Source organism: Halichoeres trimaculatus, unplaced genomic scaffold (assembly GCF_033239565.1).
Source record: "Halichoeres trimaculatus isolate MK-OKI-2021-1 unplaced genomic scaffold, fHalTri1.1 fHalTri1_scaffold_10, whole genome shotgun sequence".
In the NCBI taxonomy this organism is placed as follows: Eukaryota; Metazoa; Chordata; class Actinopteri; order Labriformes; family Labridae; genus Halichoeres; species Halichoeres trimaculatus.
This window is the reverse complement of record NW_027437187.1, coordinates 38,521,987-38,543,628: the sequence shown is the minus strand read 5'-3', so window position 1 is coordinate 38,543,628 and position 21,642 is coordinate 38,521,987. Positions and strand designations below refer to the sequence as shown.

At 48.5% G+C, this 21,642-nt stretch overlaps 2 protein-coding genes across 2 annotated transcripts in view; one reads left to right on the top strand and one right to left on the bottom strand.

Annotated features, from left to right (window-relative positions):
* Positions 1–5,094: 5,094 nt before the first annotated feature.
* irx5b (iroquois homeobox 5b) lies at positions 5,095–9,838 on the bottom strand. Its single transcript, XM_074677885.1, has 3 exons — positions 9,078–9,838; positions 7,141–7,534; positions 5,095–5,771 (listed from the first exon to the last, which is right to left on the bottom strand). Exons 1-3 carry the CDS (start codon positions 9,291–9,293, stop codon positions 5,236–5,238), a joined length of 1,146 nt encoding a protein of 381 aa, XP_074533986.1. The 5' UTR covers positions 9,294–9,838; the 3' UTR covers positions 5,095–5,235.
* Positions 9,839–10,556: 718 nt separating this feature from the next.
* LOC141796018 (uncharacterized) overlaps positions 10,557–21,642 on the top strand; it is a 37,083-nt gene continuing 25,997 nt past the window's right edge. The window contains exons 1-4 of the mRNA XM_074676878.1: positions 10,557–10,583; positions 10,727–11,165; positions 14,370–14,784; positions 14,952–16,069. Coding sequence (XP_074532979.1) covers positions 14,406–14,784; positions 14,952–16,069 — 1,497 coding nt within the window. The 5' untranslated portion in view covers positions 10,557–10,583; positions 10,727–11,165; positions 14,370–14,405. The remainder of the gene's footprint in view (positions 10,584–10,726; positions 11,166–14,369; positions 14,785–14,951; positions 16,070–21,642) is intronic.

Here is a 21,642-nt window from a genome sequence, read left to right as displayed (position 1 = left end):
TCTGCTGTTTTTAAACCTGAGCTCTGCTTTCACATTTTTCAGGATCAGTTGATTGATTGTTTTGTTTTTGATCATTTCTTTAATTATTAATTCTTTAATCCCAAACTTTCTGCCATAAAATGTCCACCTCCATGGTTCATAATGTATATGATTGTTCCACATTATTATTATTATTATTATTTTACAAACACACACACACACACACACACACACAGACACAGACACACACACACACACACACACACACACAGACACAGACACACACACACACACACACACACACACACACACACAGGTTCAGTCTGTGTTTTCAGGAGCAGACGGTTGTGATTAGAGGAGTGTTTTTGTGTTAACTCTGTTTCAGAGCGGTGCCGTGTGTCACTGAGTTAACGTCTGTTTATTTCTAATCCCAGAGGTTAGCGGTGGCTACGCTAACAGGATGTCAGGCAGGAAAACACACGGAGCAGCTTCCTGTGGAGTGATATTCAACATTCAGGGTCACTGCAGGTCTGACTGCAAGCTAACAGCACCATCTGTCTGACACACACACACACACACACACACACACACACACACACACACACACACACACAGGGACACACACACACACACACACACACACACACAGGAGACACACACACACACACACACACACACACACACACACACACACACAGGGACACACACACACGCACACACACACACACACACAGGAGACACACACACACACACACACACACACACACACACACACACACACACACACACACACACAGAGGACACACACACAGACACACACACACACACACACACACAGGGACACACACACACACACACACACACACACAGGAGACACACACACACACACACACACACACACACACACACACACACACACAGGGACACACACACACGCACACACACACACACACACAGGAGACACACACACACACACACACACACACACACACACACACACACACAAACACAGAGGACACACACAAAGACACACACACACACACACACACACACACACACACACACACACACACACACACACACACACAGACTGACACACAGACACACACACACACACACACACACACACACACACACACACACACACAGAGCTGCTCATGTATCTGGTGTAATCTGTGTTACTGACTCTTTGTGTTTCACGTTAATCCAGATTATAATCTGCAGACCAGCTCCTGTCTCAGGTTTGAGGAGTAACAGACTCATAGGAACTCAGGTAAATAATCTCAGATTAGACCAAACTGGAGCTGTAATCTGAGCCAAACTGAGGATCAGCTGATGGTGTGATCTGCTGAGGGACAGCAGGGGGCGCTCTGAGCTAAACTAACTGAGCTCAGGCTGTCAGCCGGCTGGACTCAGAGATTTAATCTGAGATATGACTGAGATCACAGAGTAACACTGATCCTAACCTCTGCACCAGGAGTCTGAGGAGGCCCTGAGGAGGCCCTGAGGAGGCCCTGAGGAGCCCCTGAGGAGGCCCTGAGGAGCAGGAGGTGATCAGACTCCTCCTGACAGGCGCAGAGAGGAGCAGCACATGCTTCAGTCTGCAGGAGGCGTCACAGGGAGCTCAGGGTGTGTTTGGAGGAACCAAGCTGCAGGGGGCGCCAGCTGTTCTGCCTTAGAGAGAGAGGAGGAGGAGGAGGAGGAGGAGGAGGAGCAGCAGGAGGGCTGAGTGGCATCAGAGGATCCTGGGAGGTGGGCGGCCTGCAGCTCCCCAAAAGGAGGTCTGAAGTCTGACAGTTAACCAGGTGAGCACACAGCAGGAGGAGCAGGAGGAGGAGGAGGAGGAGGAGGAGGAGGAGGAGGAGTTGACTGTTTGTGTGTTGGAGTAAATTTCAGATATTTTTATCGGTTGTTTTCAGTTCGAACCTGAAGCTCTGGGTCAGAGCGTCAGCTCTCTGCAGATCTCTGACCCAGCTGATGATCCTCGTCCCCACAGTCAGAGTTTCCTGATCCTCGAGTTCAGGAAAAGAGAGAATTTCTGAGAATAAAAAAAATCTAAACTCTGATCTGAACTTTATTTTATTTTTCTGTAGTTCTGGCCTCCTGCTCTGAGTGATCCTGGTCCTCCTCTCTAACTCCTGAAGGAGGAGCTCTCTGTTATAATCCACAGCAGATTATTACTGCTGGAGCAGGAGTCAATCAACACTCACTGATAATAAAGAAAAGATCACAGGTAATAAACAGTTATAACACTGAGTAATAAATAATGAATAATATAATTAATCAGTGATGATTCATTAATGAATAATCAGTAATTATAAAGTCATCAGTGAGATCTCAGTAAGAACTAATTGTAACGATGTTATATTTCAGTAATAATCAGTAGTAATGCAGTAAAATTAGAGAATTAGTGATTAAAAATAACTACCAGTTAAAGCAATAAGTTATTTCACTGAGCAACAGTGAAGTAAAAAATTTGGAAATAATAATTTATAGTTTTTGGTAATGATCAGTAATTATCAATTAAAAAGCTACAATCATTAATAAAAAGGCAATGAGAAAAAAATATCATGAATAATTTGAATAATGTCTTAAAAACAAACTCCTAAAAACCAATCCTACCTTTTTAGCTTTCACCTGAATTACCTTTTAGTGTTTTATTTATTTTAAGTACAGACCACTTTTTATTATCTTATCTTGTCTTATTAATTAATTAATTGTATTTTTACCTTTTTTATCTTTTCTTTTTAAAATCTTTATATTTTCCGTATTTTATTCTCTAGTTTTCCAGTTTTCTTCTTCATTTATTTATTTATCATTATATAAATATATATATAAACTTAATTTCAAGTATTTTTTATTCTAATTCTTAAAAATAATTTTCTTATTTTATATTATGATAAACTTAATTTCATACTTTTAACCTAACCTCCAGTGTTTTCTTATTTTAAAACCTCCTCAGTACGTACTGGGTGCAGCAGTGTGCTGTATTACTGTCTTTTATCTGTGCTGTTTATTATTAACACTGTGTGTGGGTTGCTGTGTGGAGAAGGTATAACTCTTTTATTTAATTCATGTGTCTGTTTGTAAAGCACTTTGTGCTGCATTTTATTTGTATGAAAAGTGCTGTATAAATACATTTTGATTGATTGATTGATAATAATCAGTAATTGTAATTAACAATAAGAGCATTGATCACTAATAAAATGTTATTATCAGAAATCATAATTATAACAATAGTATTGATCAGTAATAATAAAGTAATAATCAGTTATAACATTACTGGCACTTTATTCTATTAGATGAACTGATTTGATACGTGTGTGTGTGTGTGTGTGTGTGTGTGTGTGTGTGTCTGCTCAATCTGTGTGTAACGTGTCTTTTTTTGTTGTTGTTTGGACTTGATGTCATTATAAATGTGATGCTTTTTGTTGTAAACATTTTTCTGAGGTTGCTTATTGATAACTGTCTGGGGACTCAGCTGGAAATCAGCCTCAAAGGCTGAAGCTGCATCTTTTACTGTGTTCAGTACATTAAAGAGGACTGCCCACGAAATGATAAACAAATACAATAAAATTAATTGACTAATTATGATAATTAATCAGTAATAATGCAGTAATAACCATGAATTAATTCACTAATAGTCAGTAATAATAAAAAGTGATGTTATAAATCCTGTGGGCTGCTTGGAGGAGGCTGAACGCTTCATCAGTCGCTGCTCATCAAATCTGAAATCAGCCTTTTTTCATTAGGCTCATTTTTCATTCTCTGTTTTCTGCAGAAACTTTAACTCTGAAACTCCTTTTATTCTTTCATGACATCGTGGTTGTGGTTGAGTTTCTTTAAGGATCATTTATTGAGCTCCAGTTGTGTTTTTTTTCTGACAGAAGGTTTTAATGACGGTCACAATAAATAAATGATGGTTAATAAAAATAAGAATAAGAATAAATGTTAAATAGATAAAAGGATAAATCAGAGCGTGTCTGGGCTCAGAGCTGTGCGGTGATCAGCTGCTCACAGTTTTTCCTCTCGGTGAAGAAACGAGACGCAGAGTTTGAACCGAGCAGGTCAGACTCACATGGTTTTAATCAGAGGCTGAAATCTTAATTAATGAATTAATCAGAGCGGAGTTTGGATTTTTTTTTGGATTCATGTGATCATGTTGATATGACTGAATGAATCAGCTGATTCAGGATCTGCTCTTTTTAATCTCTGTGATCTGATTGGTCCTCTGTCGTCTTCTGTCCTCCTCCAGTGATGATCTCTGTCTGCTCTGATCCAGATACACACACACACACACACACACACACACACACACACACACACACACACACACACACACACACACACACACACACACACACACACACACACACACACACACACACACACACACACACACACACAGATAAACAGGCTGTAATCCAGACTGGTTGTTTGTAATTTAATCTGATGTTAGCCTCAGTTAGCTGCAGGCTGATCAGGGCTGGATTAGCTGAATGCTAACGCTAACAGCAGGTGTCAGCTGAAGCAGGGCGCAGGTCGTGGGTTGACACCTGATTTTAACCTTTTATCAGACATGCTAAGCTAACATGCTAACGGCATCATGTGGGCCAGTTTCAGAACAACAAACTGACTGAGGACAGAGCGTCTGAGCGTCAACCATCGTCTCCTCCACGCGCTGAGCGTCTCCTCTGAGGAGAGAAACCCTGGAGGATGAACCTCAGCTTGTTAACGTCTGACCTCTGACCCTAACACTCCAGCCCACAGCGACCTTTATCAGAGAGATCACCTGAGTTTACCTGAGCTCTCACTCCCTGAGCATCTGAGAAAAACCTGCAGCTCCAGGCTGCTGGACTGGCAGGGTCTGGCTCTGAGGGGACACTAGGAACTGGTGGGGTCTGGCTCTGAGGGGTCTGGAGTGTCAGGGTCTGGCTCTGAGGGGTCATCATGGACTGGCAGGGCCTGGCTGTAAGGAGTGTGGGGGGGCGGGGCCTGCAGTGAGGGGTCTGGGGGGGCAGGGCCTGCAGTGAGGGGTCTGGGGGGCGGGGCCTGGCTGTGAGTAAAAAGTGGGCGTGGCCATGTGTTAATTGATAAACTCTTTAATGAGGGTCACGCTGAGTGCAGTACAAAGGTCACGTCTGAAACCAACATAGAAAAAGACTCTGAAAACAAACGTCTGTGTCTCTGGATAGAGTCGGAGGCCCCTGGGGGCCCGTCCCTTCAAAGTCTTTGAATCCACAGACAGGAAGTGCTCTACGTGTCCGTGGCTCTCCGTGCTTTAGCGTCTCTGCACGCCGCCTCGGCTCTCTGCAGCGCGGTCTGCTGTAGTCCGCTCAGGGGCCCCAGGGGCCCGTAGCTGGAGTATCCGGGGAGGAAGGGGGAGGAGTAGTAGAGGTTTCGGGGCAGGGCGGGGCTGTGGGGGAACCTGCGTGTGTGCAGGGCTGTGGCGCCCCCTCCTGGCGAGGAGTCCGTGCTCCCCCTGCTCCTCTCTGACGACGTGGCGATCTCAGCCAGGGACCACAGTTTGGGTTTGGGGGCCGCGGTGGGCCCCTGGACGGAGCCACAGGAGAGCTCTTTAGAGGGAGGGGTCACCGTCCGCTCCGAGTCCGACGCTCTGAGGGCCCCCAGAGGGTCGCTCTGATGGAGGGGCGGGTCTGAGAGGGGGGGCAGCCGCTGGTCCCCTGAGTCCTTCAGGTCCGGATCAGAGAAACCCCGATCCGTGTCACTGCTGCTGTCGTCTCTGAACACCAACACACACGAGGACGACACCGAGGGGGGGCCACGCACCGCTGCAGGGGGGGGGGGGGTCAGAGCGGGGGAGAGAGGTCAGAGGTCAGAGGTCAGAGGCGGAGTTAAAAACTTTTTTTTTTTCTTTATTTTAGTTTTTCTTTATGAGCTGGTTAATCTAAGAAACTGACTCACAAAGACATCATCATCATCATCATCATCATCATACTCATCATCATCATCATCATCATCATCATCATCGTCATCGTCACTTTTCCTCATGGGCTGGTTTCAGAGAAACAAACTAAGAATCACTAAAATCTGACAAACTGTAGAAACAGAGTAAAACTGAACGAGCTCAGAGATGAAAACCTGGAGAAAAGCTCCTGCTCTGTGTGTGTGTGTGTGTGTGTGTGTGTGTGTGTGTGTGTGTGTGTGTGTGTGTGTGTGTTTATCTGGCGGCAGGACGGACTCTGTCAGAGGAAGCGGGTCATGAACAGACTTTGAATAAACTTCCTGTGGATCCAAAGGAAACTGTGCAACTTTTCTGCATCCACCAATCTGAGGAAGACGCTGATCAGTTTCTGTTTCTGAGAATGTAAGTGAAAAAATAGTTATTTATTTATTTAGTAGTTAATTGTTTCTTTTGTTTATTTATTTTTAGGCGTGATGCGTGTTGGATCCATGTATTGTAGTAATTAGGACATGAATCGTTACAGGACGTTAAAGCTCTGACTCTGCGGCTGCGTTGATGTGACTCAGGTGGAAACGTCAGGATGTGAGGACGTGTCCTGATGGACTTACTCCACGCTGGGTCTGAAAGGGTTAATAACACTCTCACAAGTCCACCTTAATGTGTCCACCTTAAACCAAACATCCTGCTTTTAATAATCCACTGATGATATTTTTAATGATGTCACTTCCTGTTTGTAAAGCCCTGATCAGTGAATGGACGAACACGCGGCTCGTCCCCCAGCCCAGACTCTGAACCTCAGACTCTAAACCTGAGGAAACCAGGTTTTAGTCTCTGCTCAGAACCAGGATCAGTCCAGGAGGATCTGGTCTGTCAGCGCCCCGCTCGGTTTTTACGGACCGTAGGTCTGAGGTTTTTAAGGTCTCTGAGGTTGTTAAAGGTTTTTCTTTCAGGTCTTTAAGGTGGTTTTTCTCTGAGACTAAGGTCTGAATCAGGTCTGGACTGGACCAGCAGATGAACCAGGAGAAATGAGGAGAAGCTGAGTCTGATCTGGTCCTGGAGGACCACATGGACCAGCACTCCTCCTCTAACACGGCGTCTGACTCCAGGACTCAGATCAGAGCCAGACCAGAATAAGCTCAGTGAGAGACCACATGAACCTGGACTCGGTCTGGAGTCCGGGTCCCCTGGAGACGGGGACCAACCTGAGAGGTGACGCAGGAGCGTCTCTGACTCACCGGCCTCGCTCTTCGTCTCCTCGCTCTTCATCGGCTCGTCCTCTTCGTCGTTCCTCTCCAGGTCGATGTTGTCCTCCTCCTCCTCGTCCTCGCTGCGGTTCCTCGGCGTCCACGTCATCTTGTTCTCCTTCTTCAGGCGGCGCCGAGCGTTGGCGAACCAGGTGGAGACCTGGGTCAGGGTCATCTTGGTGATGATGGCGAGCATGATCTTCTCGCCCTTGGTGGGGTACGGGTTCTTCCTGTGCTCGCTCAGCCAGGCCTTCAGCGTGGCCGTGGCGTCCCGCGTGGCGTTCTTCCTGTAGGCCGGGTCTCCATACGGGTACGGCCCCAGGGCCCCAAACGGGTGGTAGTCCAAGGAGCCGGAGATCCCCGAGGACGGGTCGTAGGCCGGACCCTGACCCAGCAGGAAGAGAAAAACCAGATCAGACTGGAACGGATTCAGATTCAGTCAGACACACGGAGGGGGCTCATCTTCATCACCATCATCTTCATCACCATCATCATCATCATCATCACAATCATCATCATCATCATCATCATCATCACCATCATCACCATCACACCCAGAGCGACCTTTGACCTTTCACCGTCTCTAAAACTGACATGCTGCAGACAGAGCATGCTCTGTCCGCAGCTTTGGTGTGTGTGTGTGTGTGTGTGTGTGTGTGTGTGTGTGTGTGTGTGTGTGTGTGTGTGTGTGTGTGTGTGTGTGTGTGTGTGTGTGTGAAGCTCTTGGCGGCTCTCCTCTGAGGAACAGATTCTTAATCTTGATGAGACTAACGCAGTTAAATAAAGGTTTAATTAAAACACAGACAAACATCAGAGCACGCCATGACCTCATCAGGCTGTGACCTCACCACGCCGTGACCTCATCACCGCCTGCAGCTCCTCTACAGAGACATTAATTTACACACATTCAAATTATTATTATTAATTTACTTTATTGTTATTGTTATTATTATTATTGTTATTATTTTAATTATCATTAAAGAAATAAAATTATTGTTAAAATAATTATAATAAAATTAAAACCTACAAAACAAATGATTGAAATATAAATAATAATAATAATAGTTATTATTATTGTTATTGTTATTATTATTGTGAATCATGTAGTTTTACTGTCATTAGTTTTAATAGTTTCTTTAAGGATCATTTAGGAATAAATGATGGTTAATAAAAATAAAAATAAGAATAAATGTTAAATAATAAAATAAATCAGAGCGTGTCTGGGCTCAGAGCTGTGCGGTGATCAGCTGCTCACAGTTTTTCCTCTCGGTGAAGAAACGAGACGCAGAGTTTGAACCGAGCAGGTCAGACTCACATGGTTTTAATCAGAGGCTGAAATCTTAATTAATGAATTAATCAGAGCGGAGTTTGCAGTTTGAGATAAATTTGTTTTCTTTTTTAATGTTTATTTTTTTAATTTACATTTTTGTATTCTCTCTTAATGTTAGATATTTAGTTAATAATTGAACATTCTGAAGTAAAACGAGGTTTAAACAGAGAAACTACAGAAACATATTTTAGAAAAGCCAAAAACGAAAATCAGGAGTGATGAGTTCAGATGAATTTAAAGGAATTACCTCTGTGACAGTAATTCAAACTCCGGGTTTCGGTCAGAGAGCGCGGCCGCTTTGAGCTCAGACTGTCCAGAGTCACCGAGCCGAACCTGAGCCGAACCTGAGCCGGACACTCAGCGGCTGGGTCAGAGAGCTCTCAGCTGTTTGTTTGAGTGAAATAAAAACCAGAGGAGCTTCAAACGCTGCTCACAGCGCTCCCTGACCAGCTGCTCGGTTTAAAATCATCTTTCTGATCTTTCTGCTGATTTACGCACCGCGCGTCTTTACGCGCCAAAAGTCAAACTTTGGGCTTTGATCACAGAGCTCAGAGCGGGCCGGGACCACAGACCGGTCCGGTCCGGCGGGGACACTCACCATGAAGGAGCTGAGCGCGGCGGCGGCGCGGGGCTCTCCGCCGTACGGCAGGTGAGACGACGAGGATCCCGAGTACGGAGCGAAGGCTGAGCCGGACGAGGAGCGACCCAGGTCCTCCGTGCGCGGCCCCAGGAGGACTCCGGAGCTGAAGGACGGGCAGGAGCTCAGGGCCAGGGACACGGACGGCTGGAAGAGGAAACCCTGAGGATAAGCCATGACGGCGCGCGGAGCCGGACGGTTACGCACGAGACAACTCACATCGGAGCGCGAGACAGCGGCGGGAGGAGAGGAGGAAGAGGAGGACGGAGGAGGAGAGGGTGAGGAAGAGGAGGGTGAGGAGGACAGAGAAGAAGAAGAAGAAGAGAGAGAAGAGGAGGGAAGAGGAGGTCTGGACTCGGAGGAGCATCGAGGAGCATTGCAGGAGGAGGCTGGGCTCAGTTTGAGGCTCCGCTGCAAGTTTCACTTCCGCTGCTGCTGCTGGACTGATCCGAGCTGAAACCACTGAGGGGGGGCTCCTCCTCCTCCTCCTCCTCCTCCTCCTCCTCCTCCTCCTCCTCCTCCTCCTCCTCTCACTGACTCTGATCCTCAGGAAACAGACACAGAGCTGCAGGTGAAACCATGAAGAGGAAGGAGCATTAAGCCAGGCCACCTGATGAGGCAGGAAGTGTCACAAACTGCAGTTCCCTGAGTGTCCACTGGGGGCTGTGTGCAGAAACAGCAGAAACCAAATCCACAGCCGTTCAAAGAGCCGATCTTTACGGCAGACACCGACACGTTCACAGTCCGGTCTGAGCAGGTCTGAGGTCTGACGGATCATTTCTCTATCAGCACACTGAAAGGGGGAGGGGCTAGTAGAAGCAGGTATTCCACATAAGGGCGTGGCTGACTGATTGACAGGTGGGCCTCCTGTAGCCGGTAGAGAGGATGCTCCGACCCGCCTCTTTACCTCATCCTCTGGGACCTGAACACTGGTCTGCTTCAGCTCACCTGTGGTCACAGCTCCACCCTGTGGTCACAGCTCCACCCTGTGGTCACAGCTCCACCCTGTGGACAGAGGCAGTACTGTGGCTCAGCGGCAGAGTGGGTAGGTCAGGGGTTCAATCCCCGATGCTGCCCTCACATACTGAAGTGTCGTTGAGCTTCACGTCTGGCGGTGAACGCTTTCAGCTCCTGGTGGTTGGTGTCGGAGCAGCACCTGACCTCAGGTCAGTGTGTGTCTGTGAGTCAGGAGAGGTCAGCTGAGGTCAGGTGTTTAATCCCCGCCTCCCGTCTCAGTCTGATCTCGTTAGCTGATCCTATAATTAGCCGAGCGGAGCGGCAGCAGGAAGACTTTCCTCTCAGCAGGAGCTCAGTGAGAGTGAACGTCTCCAACCGTCCTCTACCGCCACCTACAGGTGAGCTGCTCTCCAGGTGAGCTGTTCTCCAGGTGAGCTGCTCTCCAGGTGAGCTGTTCTCCAGGTGAGCTGCTCTCCAGGTGAGCTGTTCTCCAGGTGAGCTGTTCTCCAGGTGAGATGTTCTCCAGGTGAGCTGTTCTCCAGGTGAGATGTTCTCCAGGTGAGCTGTTCTCCAGGTGAGGTTCTCTCCAGGTGAGCTGCTCTCCAGATGAGTTGTTTCCAGGTGAGCTGTTCTCCAGGTGAGCTGCTCTCCAGGTGAACTCAGAGGTAAGAGCCTCTCTTGTGCTAGCTCAAACAGTGTTTTTGATTAAAAATGTCTGACCCTGATAAGGAGACGCTCCTGAAGCTGAGGCTGATCAGCTGACCGGTCTGTGGTCGTGGCTCCTCGCTCAGGGCGGAGCTGAGTTTTCAGACTGAGGTTTTCTCCTCTTCAGGGTCAGTAAATGATTTATTTCAGTCTTTATCATCTCGTCCTGTCTCACGCCTAAACAGTTTTTATGTCTTTCTTTGGGAGCTAAGCATGCTCTAACCTGCAGAACTACGTTTCCCATGATGCTTAGCGAGTTAAATCAGGAAGTCTTAAGCTGCTGAAGCGCCTCTCCGTCCTCTCAGAGGGTTTATGGACGCTGGCTCTGGATGGACTTCAGGGACAAAGACCGAGCAGCGCTGAGGAGTTCACCCTGAAACTGAGACTGTGAGTTTCCTGTCTTTCCTGTCACTTCCTGTTTGACCGAGTCACGACGTTTGGACATCAAATTAAAAACAGAGCAACTTTCTGTGGAAACAGGCGAAGAGCAGGATTTACCCTGGTCAGAGGAGATCAGCTGTTCCTGAGCTAATGAGCTCTGAGAGTTTCCTCTGCAGCATCAGTAACTCTCCTCTCAGATCAGCGTCTGCTCCGCTTTTGGTCAGAGCTCAGGTTGTGTTACTCTGAGGACATTAGAGGACAAACATGTCTCCAACAAAAACTGATTCAAAACCTAACAAAATATTTATTTTCTGCCTCTTTCCTCAGATCTTTCATTCAGCTCCAGTTTGAATCAAAACACAAAATATTATATATTTATATATTTTTCTAACCCTGTAAACGCCCGGTTGGTTTGATTCAGGTGTTTTCATCACTAAGAAATGTGAGTGTGTTATTTTTAAATGTACAGTGGGAAAAATGTCTCATCTCATGGTAAACAGTAAAAAAGATTAAATGTTTTATTTTTCTCTAAAATCAAACCCTGAAATGAGAGAATTCAGGATCAAACTGTGCAGTGACTGTGCTTTAATACTCTGTGGTTAAGATGAGACTGGACGAGACGTTTCTGTCCTCTGACGTCTTCAAAGGGTCAGAAATTAATAAAACAACACTATAAAAAATATCAATATATCAATAAGTATATCAATAATAATAAGATTTATTATTGATCGTTTAAGGGCTGAACAATTAATCGATCTTAAACCAACATCACGATGTAAAAGAATGAAATTTTCAAATGGCAAAGGCTGCAATTAGAGAAAAGAAAGTTTCATGTTCACAGACATGGAGGGAATAAAGTAACTTCTCCCTGAAAACCAGCAAAAGTCAAAATGCTGTTTTTTTCTGGCAAAAGAACAAAAACCCGTGAGATACAAAGATCCATCCAGTGGAGTGATGGTGGCTGGCAGAGCCACACGCCTCAATCCCTCTGTTTCGTTTGGTTTATCACTCTAACTGACAACAGGAGGTCAGCACATTTTTCCAGTTTTCCTTTTTTCTTTTTCAATCAAGAAATGCAAAAAAAGACTGCTTTAGGTCAAACAGTATCTTTTGTTGGTTAGTCATACCATAAAATGACTTAAAACTTCTGATAAGTGAACAATGCAGAAGATAAATGTCACCCCCAAAAAATCGTACGCTGAATCGCAAAATTGGTCTGAAAAAAATCGCAATTAGATTATTTTCCAAAATCGCTCAGCCCCAGATCGTAAGTTTGATGAACCCTGGTATTAAAAAAAAAAAGATCTCCAGCCCTCCAACATTTATTATATGTAAAAAAGTATTTATGTATTTTTGGTTATATAATCAAACGGGCATTTTAAGGGTTAAAGTAATGAAAATAATTAACAATTTGAAATACTCAATCAGGACTTGGGCTAATTGAAAATCTGAGGAGAAACGAGGTAAAAATATGAATCAGTTGTTTCTAAAGCAGGTTTTAGTGGAGGACACGTTTGTCCTCAGGGTGGTGAAGAGAAGACACATGAGGGTGAAACGTTAGATTAGAGAGTTTACTGCGTTTCCTGTAACTGTCTTTATTCACTTCATTCACTTTTTAGATAAACGTAAGGAGACAGGTGGAGCTGTTCACAGGGGGACGGGTGGAGCTGTTCACAGGGGGACAGGTGGACAGGTGGAGCTGTTCACAGGGGGACAGGTGGACAGGTGGAGCTGTTCACAGGGGGACAGGTGGACAGGTGGAGCTGTTCACAGGGGGACAGGTGGAGCTGTTCACAGGGGGACGGGTGGAGCTGTTCACAGGGGGACAGGTGGAGCTGTTGACAGGGGGACAGGTGGAGCTGTTCACAGGGGGACAGGTGGAGCTGTTCACAGGGGGACGGGTGGAGCTGTTCACAGGGGGACGGGTGGAGCTGTTCACAGGGGGACAGGTGGAGCTGTTGACAGGGGGACAGGTGGAGCTGTTGACAGGGGGACAGGTGGAGCTGTTCACAGGGGGACAGGTGGAGCTGTTGACAGGGGGACAGGTGGAGCTGTTAACAGGTGGACAGGTGGAGCTGTTAACAGATGGACAGGTGGACATATGGACCTATTGATGGGTGGACAGGGGGACGTGTTGACCGGTCACAGAGGTGATGTGGTGATGCCTTCAGGGACCTGTAAACATCCTGAGCTCTGACCGTTCAATGACTGTGGGGGTCAAAGGCCTGATCCTGGTCTTTGACCCTCCTGTCCTCAGGATCAGGTCTGATGGATCCTGCTGGAGGACTGTAAGTGTTTCCTGTGCAGAGAGCTCTCAGGGTGTCAGCGTCTGATGAGTGTTTATGGAAGTAATGATGCATGAATAATGGGACTGACTCTCCTGGAGGCTCCTCTACAGAGCATTATGAGCCTCACTGCTCCTCACTGCTCCTCACTGCTCCTCACTGCTCCTCACTGCTCCTCACTGCTCCCTCTCACAGACGGAGAGAGCAGATTAGAGACAGTGTTTTCACGCTTATTTAACCACCTGCCTTTAAAGCGCTACACGCTGCTGAAGGTAAACGCTCCTCTCCTCCTCCTCCTCTCCTCCTCTCCTCCTCTGTCTCCTCCTCTGTCTCCTCCTACAGACTCAGACTCTGAGGACTTGGCTGCTCTCCAGTGATGTGCACAGACTTTTTAAAGGAAAAGAAAAAAACACGAACAGCCTGAACGTTTCCTCCCAGGGTTCAGTTTATCATGTTTTCTGCTGTGAACGTGTCGGTGTCTGCCGTAAACATCGGCTCTTTGAACGGCTGTGGATGTGGTTTCTGCTGTTTCTGCACACAGCCCCCAGTGGACACTCAGGGAACTGAAGTGTGTCAGTTTGGTGTTTTTTGGTCGGGGGTTGACGTTCAGTGGAAACGTGAGCTGGCTGTTTCCTGTGCTGCTCATGCTGCCGTTTCATGATGATGTAAACCAAACAGGAAATCCTGATGCTGCCCAGCCGACCAATCAGAGGAGGGCTGGTTGGCGCTGTTTTGCTGTGTTGTTGTTTTTCAGGCTGTGGCCTTTAGGCTCCACCCTCAGCCACGGCGGGACACGCTGTGATGTCACACGGCGTTTGGAGCAGACCGTGTGACGTCCTGTGGCGCTGCCTCAGATACGTTAATGAAACAGGAAGTGATGCTGTCCTCTGATTGGCTGACAGAGTTCACTCTTTCTTTGTTTCAGACCTGAACCCTCCACAGACCCACAGACTCTTGGGGGATGGACCCGGATCCTCATGAGTCTGCTCTGGGTGATGAGCTCCAGATACAAGAGGACTCACCACAAGACATGAACCTGGACACAGAACCAGACCAGGACCACCCCAGTCTTCAGGATGGCCAAGGAGAGGAGGATCAGACTGAAGATGACCTCGTAAAACCTGATCCAGATCTATCTCAAGACCATCTGGAGGGGCAGGAGGGCGATCAGGGTCCTGAAGATCTTTCTCAAGTGGACCATCATGGATCAGTCTGTGTACCTAATCAGGGTCAGGAAGAAGACCGGGAGGACACAGATCAGGATCAGTACCTGAACCAGGACCAAGGTCAGGACAAGGATCTGGATCAAAAGCAGGAGCTAGACCAGGATCAGGACAGAGGTAAGACAGAGGTCTGTACTTGGTTCTGGATCCACAGACCAGTGACCTGATGGTCCAGGTTTATGGTTTTAAGATGGTTTTTGTTTCATACCTGATTTGAAAAACCCCTTTAGGGGACCAGCACAGGCCTGTTTAAATCCTGATTCTACTCTCCTGTTCAAACCCAGTCACACCCCAGGACCAGGACCAGGACCAGGACCAGGACCAGGACCGGGAGCAGGCTGAACATGATCAGGATCAGGATCATACTGGGGACCAGAGCCAAGGCCAGTCTGAGCATCAGGAGCTCTGTGCCTCAAGCCAAAACCAGGAACAAGACCAGGATCGGGACCAAGACCAGGCTGAACATGGTGAACATGCCCCCCCAGACAAAGGCCAGGGTAAGGACCTACACCAGGATCAGGACCAGAGTGCTGATCCAGGCACAGACAACAGCCAAGACCAAAACCTGGACTGGTATCAGCAGAAGGTCCAGGACAAGTACCTGGAGCAGAGCCCTGACACAGGCCAGGACCAGGAGATGGACCAGGACCAGGAGATGGACCAGGACCAGTGCCCCGATGAGGTTCCAAACAAAGACCATGACCAGGGCCTGAACCACAAGGACAAGGATCAGGAAGAAGACCAGGACAAAAGCCCAGACCAGGACCAGAACCAGGGCTACAATCAGGACCAAAATGAGGGCAGAGACCAGGAACCAAGCCTAGACCAAAGCCTGGACCAAGATCAGGACAAAGGTCTGGATTATAGCTCAGACAAGGATCAGGGTCAGGAACAGGACCAGGTCTTAGACCCAGACAAAAACAACAGCCCGGACTGTGGCATAGACGAGGGTCGGGGACAGAGTCTAAATCAAGACCAGGTCCAGGATCATTCTTCACACCCAGACCTGGACAAGAGCTTGGACCAAAGCTTGGTCAGGGATGAGGGTCAAGACCAGGGCCTAGACCAGGGTCTGGCACAGGGTCAAGATCAAGACCAGAGCTTAGACCCAGATCAGGACAATAGTCTGGACCAGGAAATAGACCAAGGCCAAGACAAGAACCTGGATCCAAGCCTAGAAATGGATCATGGTCAAAACCAGAGTCTGGATCAGGAACAGGACAAGACTCAAGGTCAGCAAAAGGGCTTAGACCCAGACCAGGACAAGGATTTGGGGCAGAGCCATAACCTGGGTGAGGATCGGGACCAGAGCCTGGACCAGGATCAAGACCAGGACCTGCAGCCTGCAGCAGAGGAGTCCGGAGGAGGTGTCCCTGCGCTGGTGATCACCCAGGCTGAGGAGGTGAGTCCAGAGACCGCAAAGCATCATGGGAAATCACACACACACACACACACACACACACACACACACACACACACACACACACACACACACACGCACACACACACACACACACACACACACACACACCCTCCCTGTCCTCATGTTCTTCATCACTCCTCTTCATCATTTAAGACAGAGATCTGCCCTTGGTCTCAGGGTTCTGGACCTGGGTCAGTGTTTTCAGACAAAAAGTTGTCGTGTCAGTGGGGCCTAAGAGAGGACTAAAGGACCCGGATCTCAGGGTCTCAGGGTCTCAGGGTCTCAGGGTCTGAGAGCAGCGTGTGGAGATGCAGACTGAGAGGATGGAGTTTGTCTAAACTTTATTTGAACAGATTTATTTAAATTTTCAGAGACAGTCAGATCAGAGACAGCAGAGCAGGGTCCAGTTTCAGTCTGATCTGGTCCTGAAGGCGTGCAGGGCTCAGACTGGGTGAAAGCAGAGTGTGAGCAGAGTGTGAGCAGAGTGTGAGCAGAGTGTGAGCAGAGTGTGTGAGCAGAGTGTGTGAGCAGAGTGTGAGCAGAGTGTGAGCAGAGTGTGTGAGCAGTGTGTGAGCAGTGTGTGAGCAGAGTGTGTGAGCACAGTGTGAGCAGAGTGTGAGCAGAGTGTGTAAGCAGAGTGTGAGCAGAGTGTGAGCAGAGTGTGAGCAGAGTGTGTGAGCAGAGTGTGTGAGCAGAGTGTGTGAGCAGAGTGTGAGCAGAGTGTGAGCAGAGTGTGAGCAGAGTGTGTGAGCAGAGTGTGAGCAGAGTGTGTGAGCAGAGTGTGAGCAGAGTGTGAGCAGAGTGTGTGAGCAGAGTGTGTGAGCAGAGTGTGTGAGCAGAGTGTGAGCAGAGTGTGAGCAGAGTGTGTGAGCAGAGTATGAGCAAAGTGTGAGCAGAGTGTGAGCAGAGTGTGAGCAGAGTGTGTGAGCAGAGTATGAGCAGAGTGTGAGCAGAGTGTGTGAGCAGAGTGTGAGCAGAGTGTGAGCAGAGTGTGAGCAGAGTGTGTGAGCAGAGTGTGAGCAGAGTGTGAGCAGAGTGTGTGAGCAGAGTGTGAGCAGAGTGTGAGCAGTGTGTGTGAGCAGAGTGTGTGAGCAGAGTGTGAGCAGAGTGTGTGAGCAGAGTGTGTGACCAGAGTATGAGCAGAGTGTGAGCAGAGTGTGAGCAGAGTGTGTGAGCAGAGTGTGAGCAGAGTGTGAGCAGTGTGTGAGCAGAGTGTGAGCAGAGTGTGAGCAGAGTGTGTGAGCAGAGTGTGAGCAGAGTGTGAGCCGAGTGTGTGAGCAGAGTGTGAGCAGTGTGTGTGAGCAGAGTGTGAGCAGAGTGTGAGCAGAGTGTGTGAGCAGAGTGTGTGAGCAGAGTGTGAGCAGAGTGTGAGCAGAGTGTGTGAGCAGAGTGTGAGCAGAGTGTGAGCAGAGTGTGAGCAGAGTGTGTGAGCAGAGTTTGAGCAGAGTGTGTGAGCAGAGAGTGAGCAGAGTGTGTGCGCAGAGTGTGAGCAGAGTTTGAGCAGAGTGTGAGCAGTGTGTGTAAGCAGAGTGTATGCAGAGTGTGAGCAGAGTGTGTGAGCAGAGTGTGTGAGCAGAGTGTGAGCAGAGTGTGAGCAGAGTGTGTGAGCAGAGTGTGAGCAGAGTGTGAGCAGAGTGTGAGCAGAGAGTGAGCAGAGAGTGTGAGCAGAGTTTGAGCAGAGTGTGAGCAGAGTGTGTGAGCAGAGTGTGAGCAGAGTGTGTGAGCAGAGTGTGAGCAGAGTGTGTGAGCAGAGTGTGTAAGCAGAGTGTGTGAGCAGAGTGTGAGCAGAGTGTGTGAGCAGAGTGTGAGCAGAGTGTGAGCACAGTGTGAGCAGAGTGTGAGCAGAGTGTGTGAGCAGAGTGTGAGCAGTGTGTGAGCAGAGTGTGAGCAGAGTGTGTGAGCAGAGTGTGAGCAGAGTGTGAGCAGAGTGTGAGCAGAGAGTGTGAGCAGAGAGTGTGAGCAGAGTTTGAGCAGAGTGTGAGCAGAGTGTGTGAGCAGAGTGTGAGCAGAGTGTGTGAGCAGAGTTTGAGCAGAGTGTGTGAGCAGAGAGTGAGCAGAGTGTGTGAGCAGAGTTTGAGCAGAGTTTGAGCAGAGTGTGAGCAGAGAGTGAGCAGAGTGTGAGCAGAGAGTGAGCAGAGAGTGTGAGCAGAGTGTGTGAGCAGAGTGTGAGCAGAGAGTGAGCAGAGTGTGAGCAGAGAGTGAGCAGAGAGTGTGAGCAGAGTGTGTGAGCAGAGTGTGAGCAGAGTGTGAGCAGAGTGTGTGAGCAGAGTGTGAGCAGAGTGTGAGCAGAGTGTGAGCAGAGTGTGTGAGCAGTGTGTGTGAGCAGAGTGTGAGCAGTGTGTGAGCAGAGTGTGAGCAGAGTGTGTGAGCAGAGTGTGAGCAGAGTGTGTGCGCAGAGTGTGAGCAGAGTGTGAGCAGAGTGTGAGCAGTGTGTGTGAGCAGAGTGTGAGCAGAGTGTGAGCATAGTGTGAGCATAGTGTGTGAGCAGAGTGTGAGCAGAGTGTGAGCAGAGTGTGAGCAGAGTGTGAGCAGAGAGTGAGCAGAGAGTGTGAGCAGAGTTTGAGCAGAGTGTGAGCAGAGTGTGTGAGCAGAGTGTGAGCAGAGTGTGTGAGCAGAGTGTGAGCAAAGTGTGAGCAGAGTGTGTGAGCAGAGTTTGAGCAGAGTGTGTGAGCAGAGAGTGAGCAGAGTGTGTGAGCAGAGTTTGAGCAGAGTGTGAGCAGAGTGTGAGCAGAGTGTGTGAGCAGAGTGTGAGCAGAGTGTGAGCAGAGTGTGAGCAGAGTGTGTGAGCAGAGTGTGTGAGCAGAGTGTGAGCAGAGTGTGTGAGCAGAGTGTGTGAGCAGAGTGTGAGCAGAGTGTGTGAGCAGAGTGTGAGCAGAGTGTGAGCAGAGTGTGTGAGCAGAGTGTGTGAGCAGAGTGTGTGAGCAGAGTGTGAGCAGAGTGTGAGCAGAGTGTGTGAGCAGAGTGTGAGCAGAGTGTGTGAGCAGAGTGTGAGCAGAGTGTGTGAGCAGAGTGTGAGCAGAGTGTGAGCAGAGTGTGTGAGCAGAGTGTGTGAGCAGAGAGTGTGAGCAGAGTGTGAGCAGAGTGTGAGCAGAGTGTGTGAGCAGAGTGTGAGCAGAGTGTGAGCAGAGTGTGTGAGCAGAGTGTGAGCAGAGTGTGTGAGCAGAGTGTGAGCAGAGTGTGTGAGCAGAGTGTGAGCAGAGTGTGAGCAGAGTGTGTGAGCAGAGTGTGTGAGCAGAGAGTGTGAGCAGAGTGTGAGCAGAGTGTGAGCAGAGTGTGTAGAGGCTGTTAGGGCACAGAAACAGCCTGATGTGAAGACAAACACTCCTCCCGTCAGCCGGCGGTTCCTCCCGTCAGCCGGCGGCTCCTCCCGTCAGCCGGCGGCTCCTCTGTCGTCTCTCTGGGGTTAAACGTGAGCGTCTTGGTCTCTCGTCGTCTTCCTCCTGGATCCCGTTTCCCGCCCTCGTGTGCAGGCGCTCACTGATCCGCACCGCCTCCAAATCAGTTTCCTGAGAAGCTGTGCTGCAGAGCGGGGGAGCACTTAGAGCAAATGGACTTTGCTGATGTGAATTATGAAGATACCGATATCATGCATGAAGTTATTTGGCCCTCAGAAGGATCCAGCCGCTCCTCAGACGGAGATACGCAGCTCATATGAATGCAAATAGGATTAGGAGACTGCGTTAGAGGCTGATAAACAGTTTACAGGCCTGAGCGTTCACCGGGGGGGACGCTCCCTGCCGAGGAGGAGGAGGAGGAGGAGGAGGAGGAGGAGGAGGAGGGGTGTTATCAGTTAACCCTTCATCTGCTGCTGCAGGGAAACTCTCTCCTTCCTGCAGATTACAGACGGGTCAGGCGTCTGAGCAGCTGATTGGTTTTTACTCTGCAGCTCAGAGACAACAGACGAGTTTTAACCTCTGAGACACTTTCCTCTGTCAGGAAACGTTTCTCTTTAGTCTCTGACTAACAGTCCAGGCTGACTTTGTTTCTGATTATTTTAGATGGAGGTGTTTGCTGTGGCCTGTCAGCTGACTGCAGAGTTTTTGTTGTTTTATTAGACTAACACAGAATCAGACTCTCCTGTTATCAGCCTTTATTCACAGCACGGGTTAAACCACGTCCCTGAAAACATGAAGACATGAATGAAATGATTTTCTGATTTTAACGAATCAGACCTGAGTAATGATCCATCCCTGAGGCTCGCTCTGTTTCCTCCTCCTCCCTGAAGCGTCTCCAACGTACGGAGGAGAAACTCGTCTCTGTGCCAAAACAAACGTCTGATGAGTGTTTAACAAACAGACAGAGACTGTTAGCCTGACACACGTTCTTCAAACCCTCCGTCACAGGCCCTTTCCTCCTCTTCACTTCCTCTTTACTTCTTTTTCTTCTTCTTCTTCTTCTTCGTCTTCTTCTTCGTGGTTGGTGTGTGTCTCCTGAGTCGTCTGATTGGTCTAAATGTTTCTGAAGCGCCCGTCCCGCGGCTGTCAGCTCCTCTCTGACGCCGAAGCGAGCGTTCAGGCCTCTCTTTGATGATCACATCCTGACAGTCAGCGGCTCCAATTAGAGCCGCGTCCGTCCTCCTCGTCTGACGGCGCCGGATCACAAACACATTAACATACATCACATGGACATCACCACGCGTCACACACACCTCACACACACCTTACACACCTCACACACACACACACACTGAAGCTCTGCTCATTAAACAGCCGTCATCAAACAGAGAGCGTGTTTTCAGGTGTTTTCTCCTCAGCTCCGTGACGCCCGCGCTCGTTCAGAGGTCTGATTAAAACAAAGGAGACTTCACAGCAGCTCTGAGAGGAAAACAGATTTCATTTAAAACACACAGAGGAACAGAAACGAATCATCACACATCATCTGAGCCACCCCCCTGATCCGAACCAGAAACCAGCAGATAGAAAACCCACATCAGCTCCGAGCCGACACCTAACGTGTGAGTAAACCGACTGTGTGGACAGGAAGAGAGCTCTTTTTACTCCTGTATCTGAAATAATCCCTCCAAAACCTCGAGCAGCCTGGGAGTTCACGCTGACAGGACACAGACTCAGGTTAAACTAACTCAGGTTTACCTTACCCTTCACCAAACTCAGGATATGTTAGCCAACCTGCAGCAGGCAGACTGCAAACCTTATCCACCGGAGTCCAGGTTTCCTGTCCTGAACACGAGAACCCCTCCAAGATGGCCGCAGCGTATGAATATCTTATAAGCCTAGAAAAATAATTTATGTCCACGAATCTCTGGTTTGAGTTAAGCTAACGTAAAGCTAGCACAGAGCTAAACAAGAAGTACATTGTAGCCCAGACCAACTCCTGACTGCTTGGGATATTCTCATGCTAAGCTAAGCTAACCCTGGAACAAGCTGCTGAATACGTCCGTACAGTTTTCTTTGTGTTTGTGCTGCAAACCTCAGAGTCACCTCTGACACATTGGACCACAGCACTGAGAAAATAAGGAGGAATAAACCTGACCTGGATCAAATCTGAATCAAATCTGGTTTGAATCTTGATAAAATCTGGATCAAATCTGGACC

Excerpts from the sequence above, each read along its gene's own strand:
- irx5b (XM_074677885.1), bottom strand. The coding sequence starts at position 9,293 with ATGGCTTATCCTCAGGGTTTCCTCTTCCAGCCGTCCGTGTCCCTGGCC. Across the intron at positions 7,535-9,077 it reads CCGCGCTCAGCTCCTTCATG|GGTCCGGCCTACGACCCGTC; the intron begins GTGAGTGTCCCC and ends CTGCTGGGTCAG. Across the intron at positions 5,772-7,140 it reads GGAGACGAAGAGCGAGGCCG|CGGTGCGTGGCCCCCCCTCG; the intron begins GTGAGTCAGAGA and ends CCCCCCCTGCAG.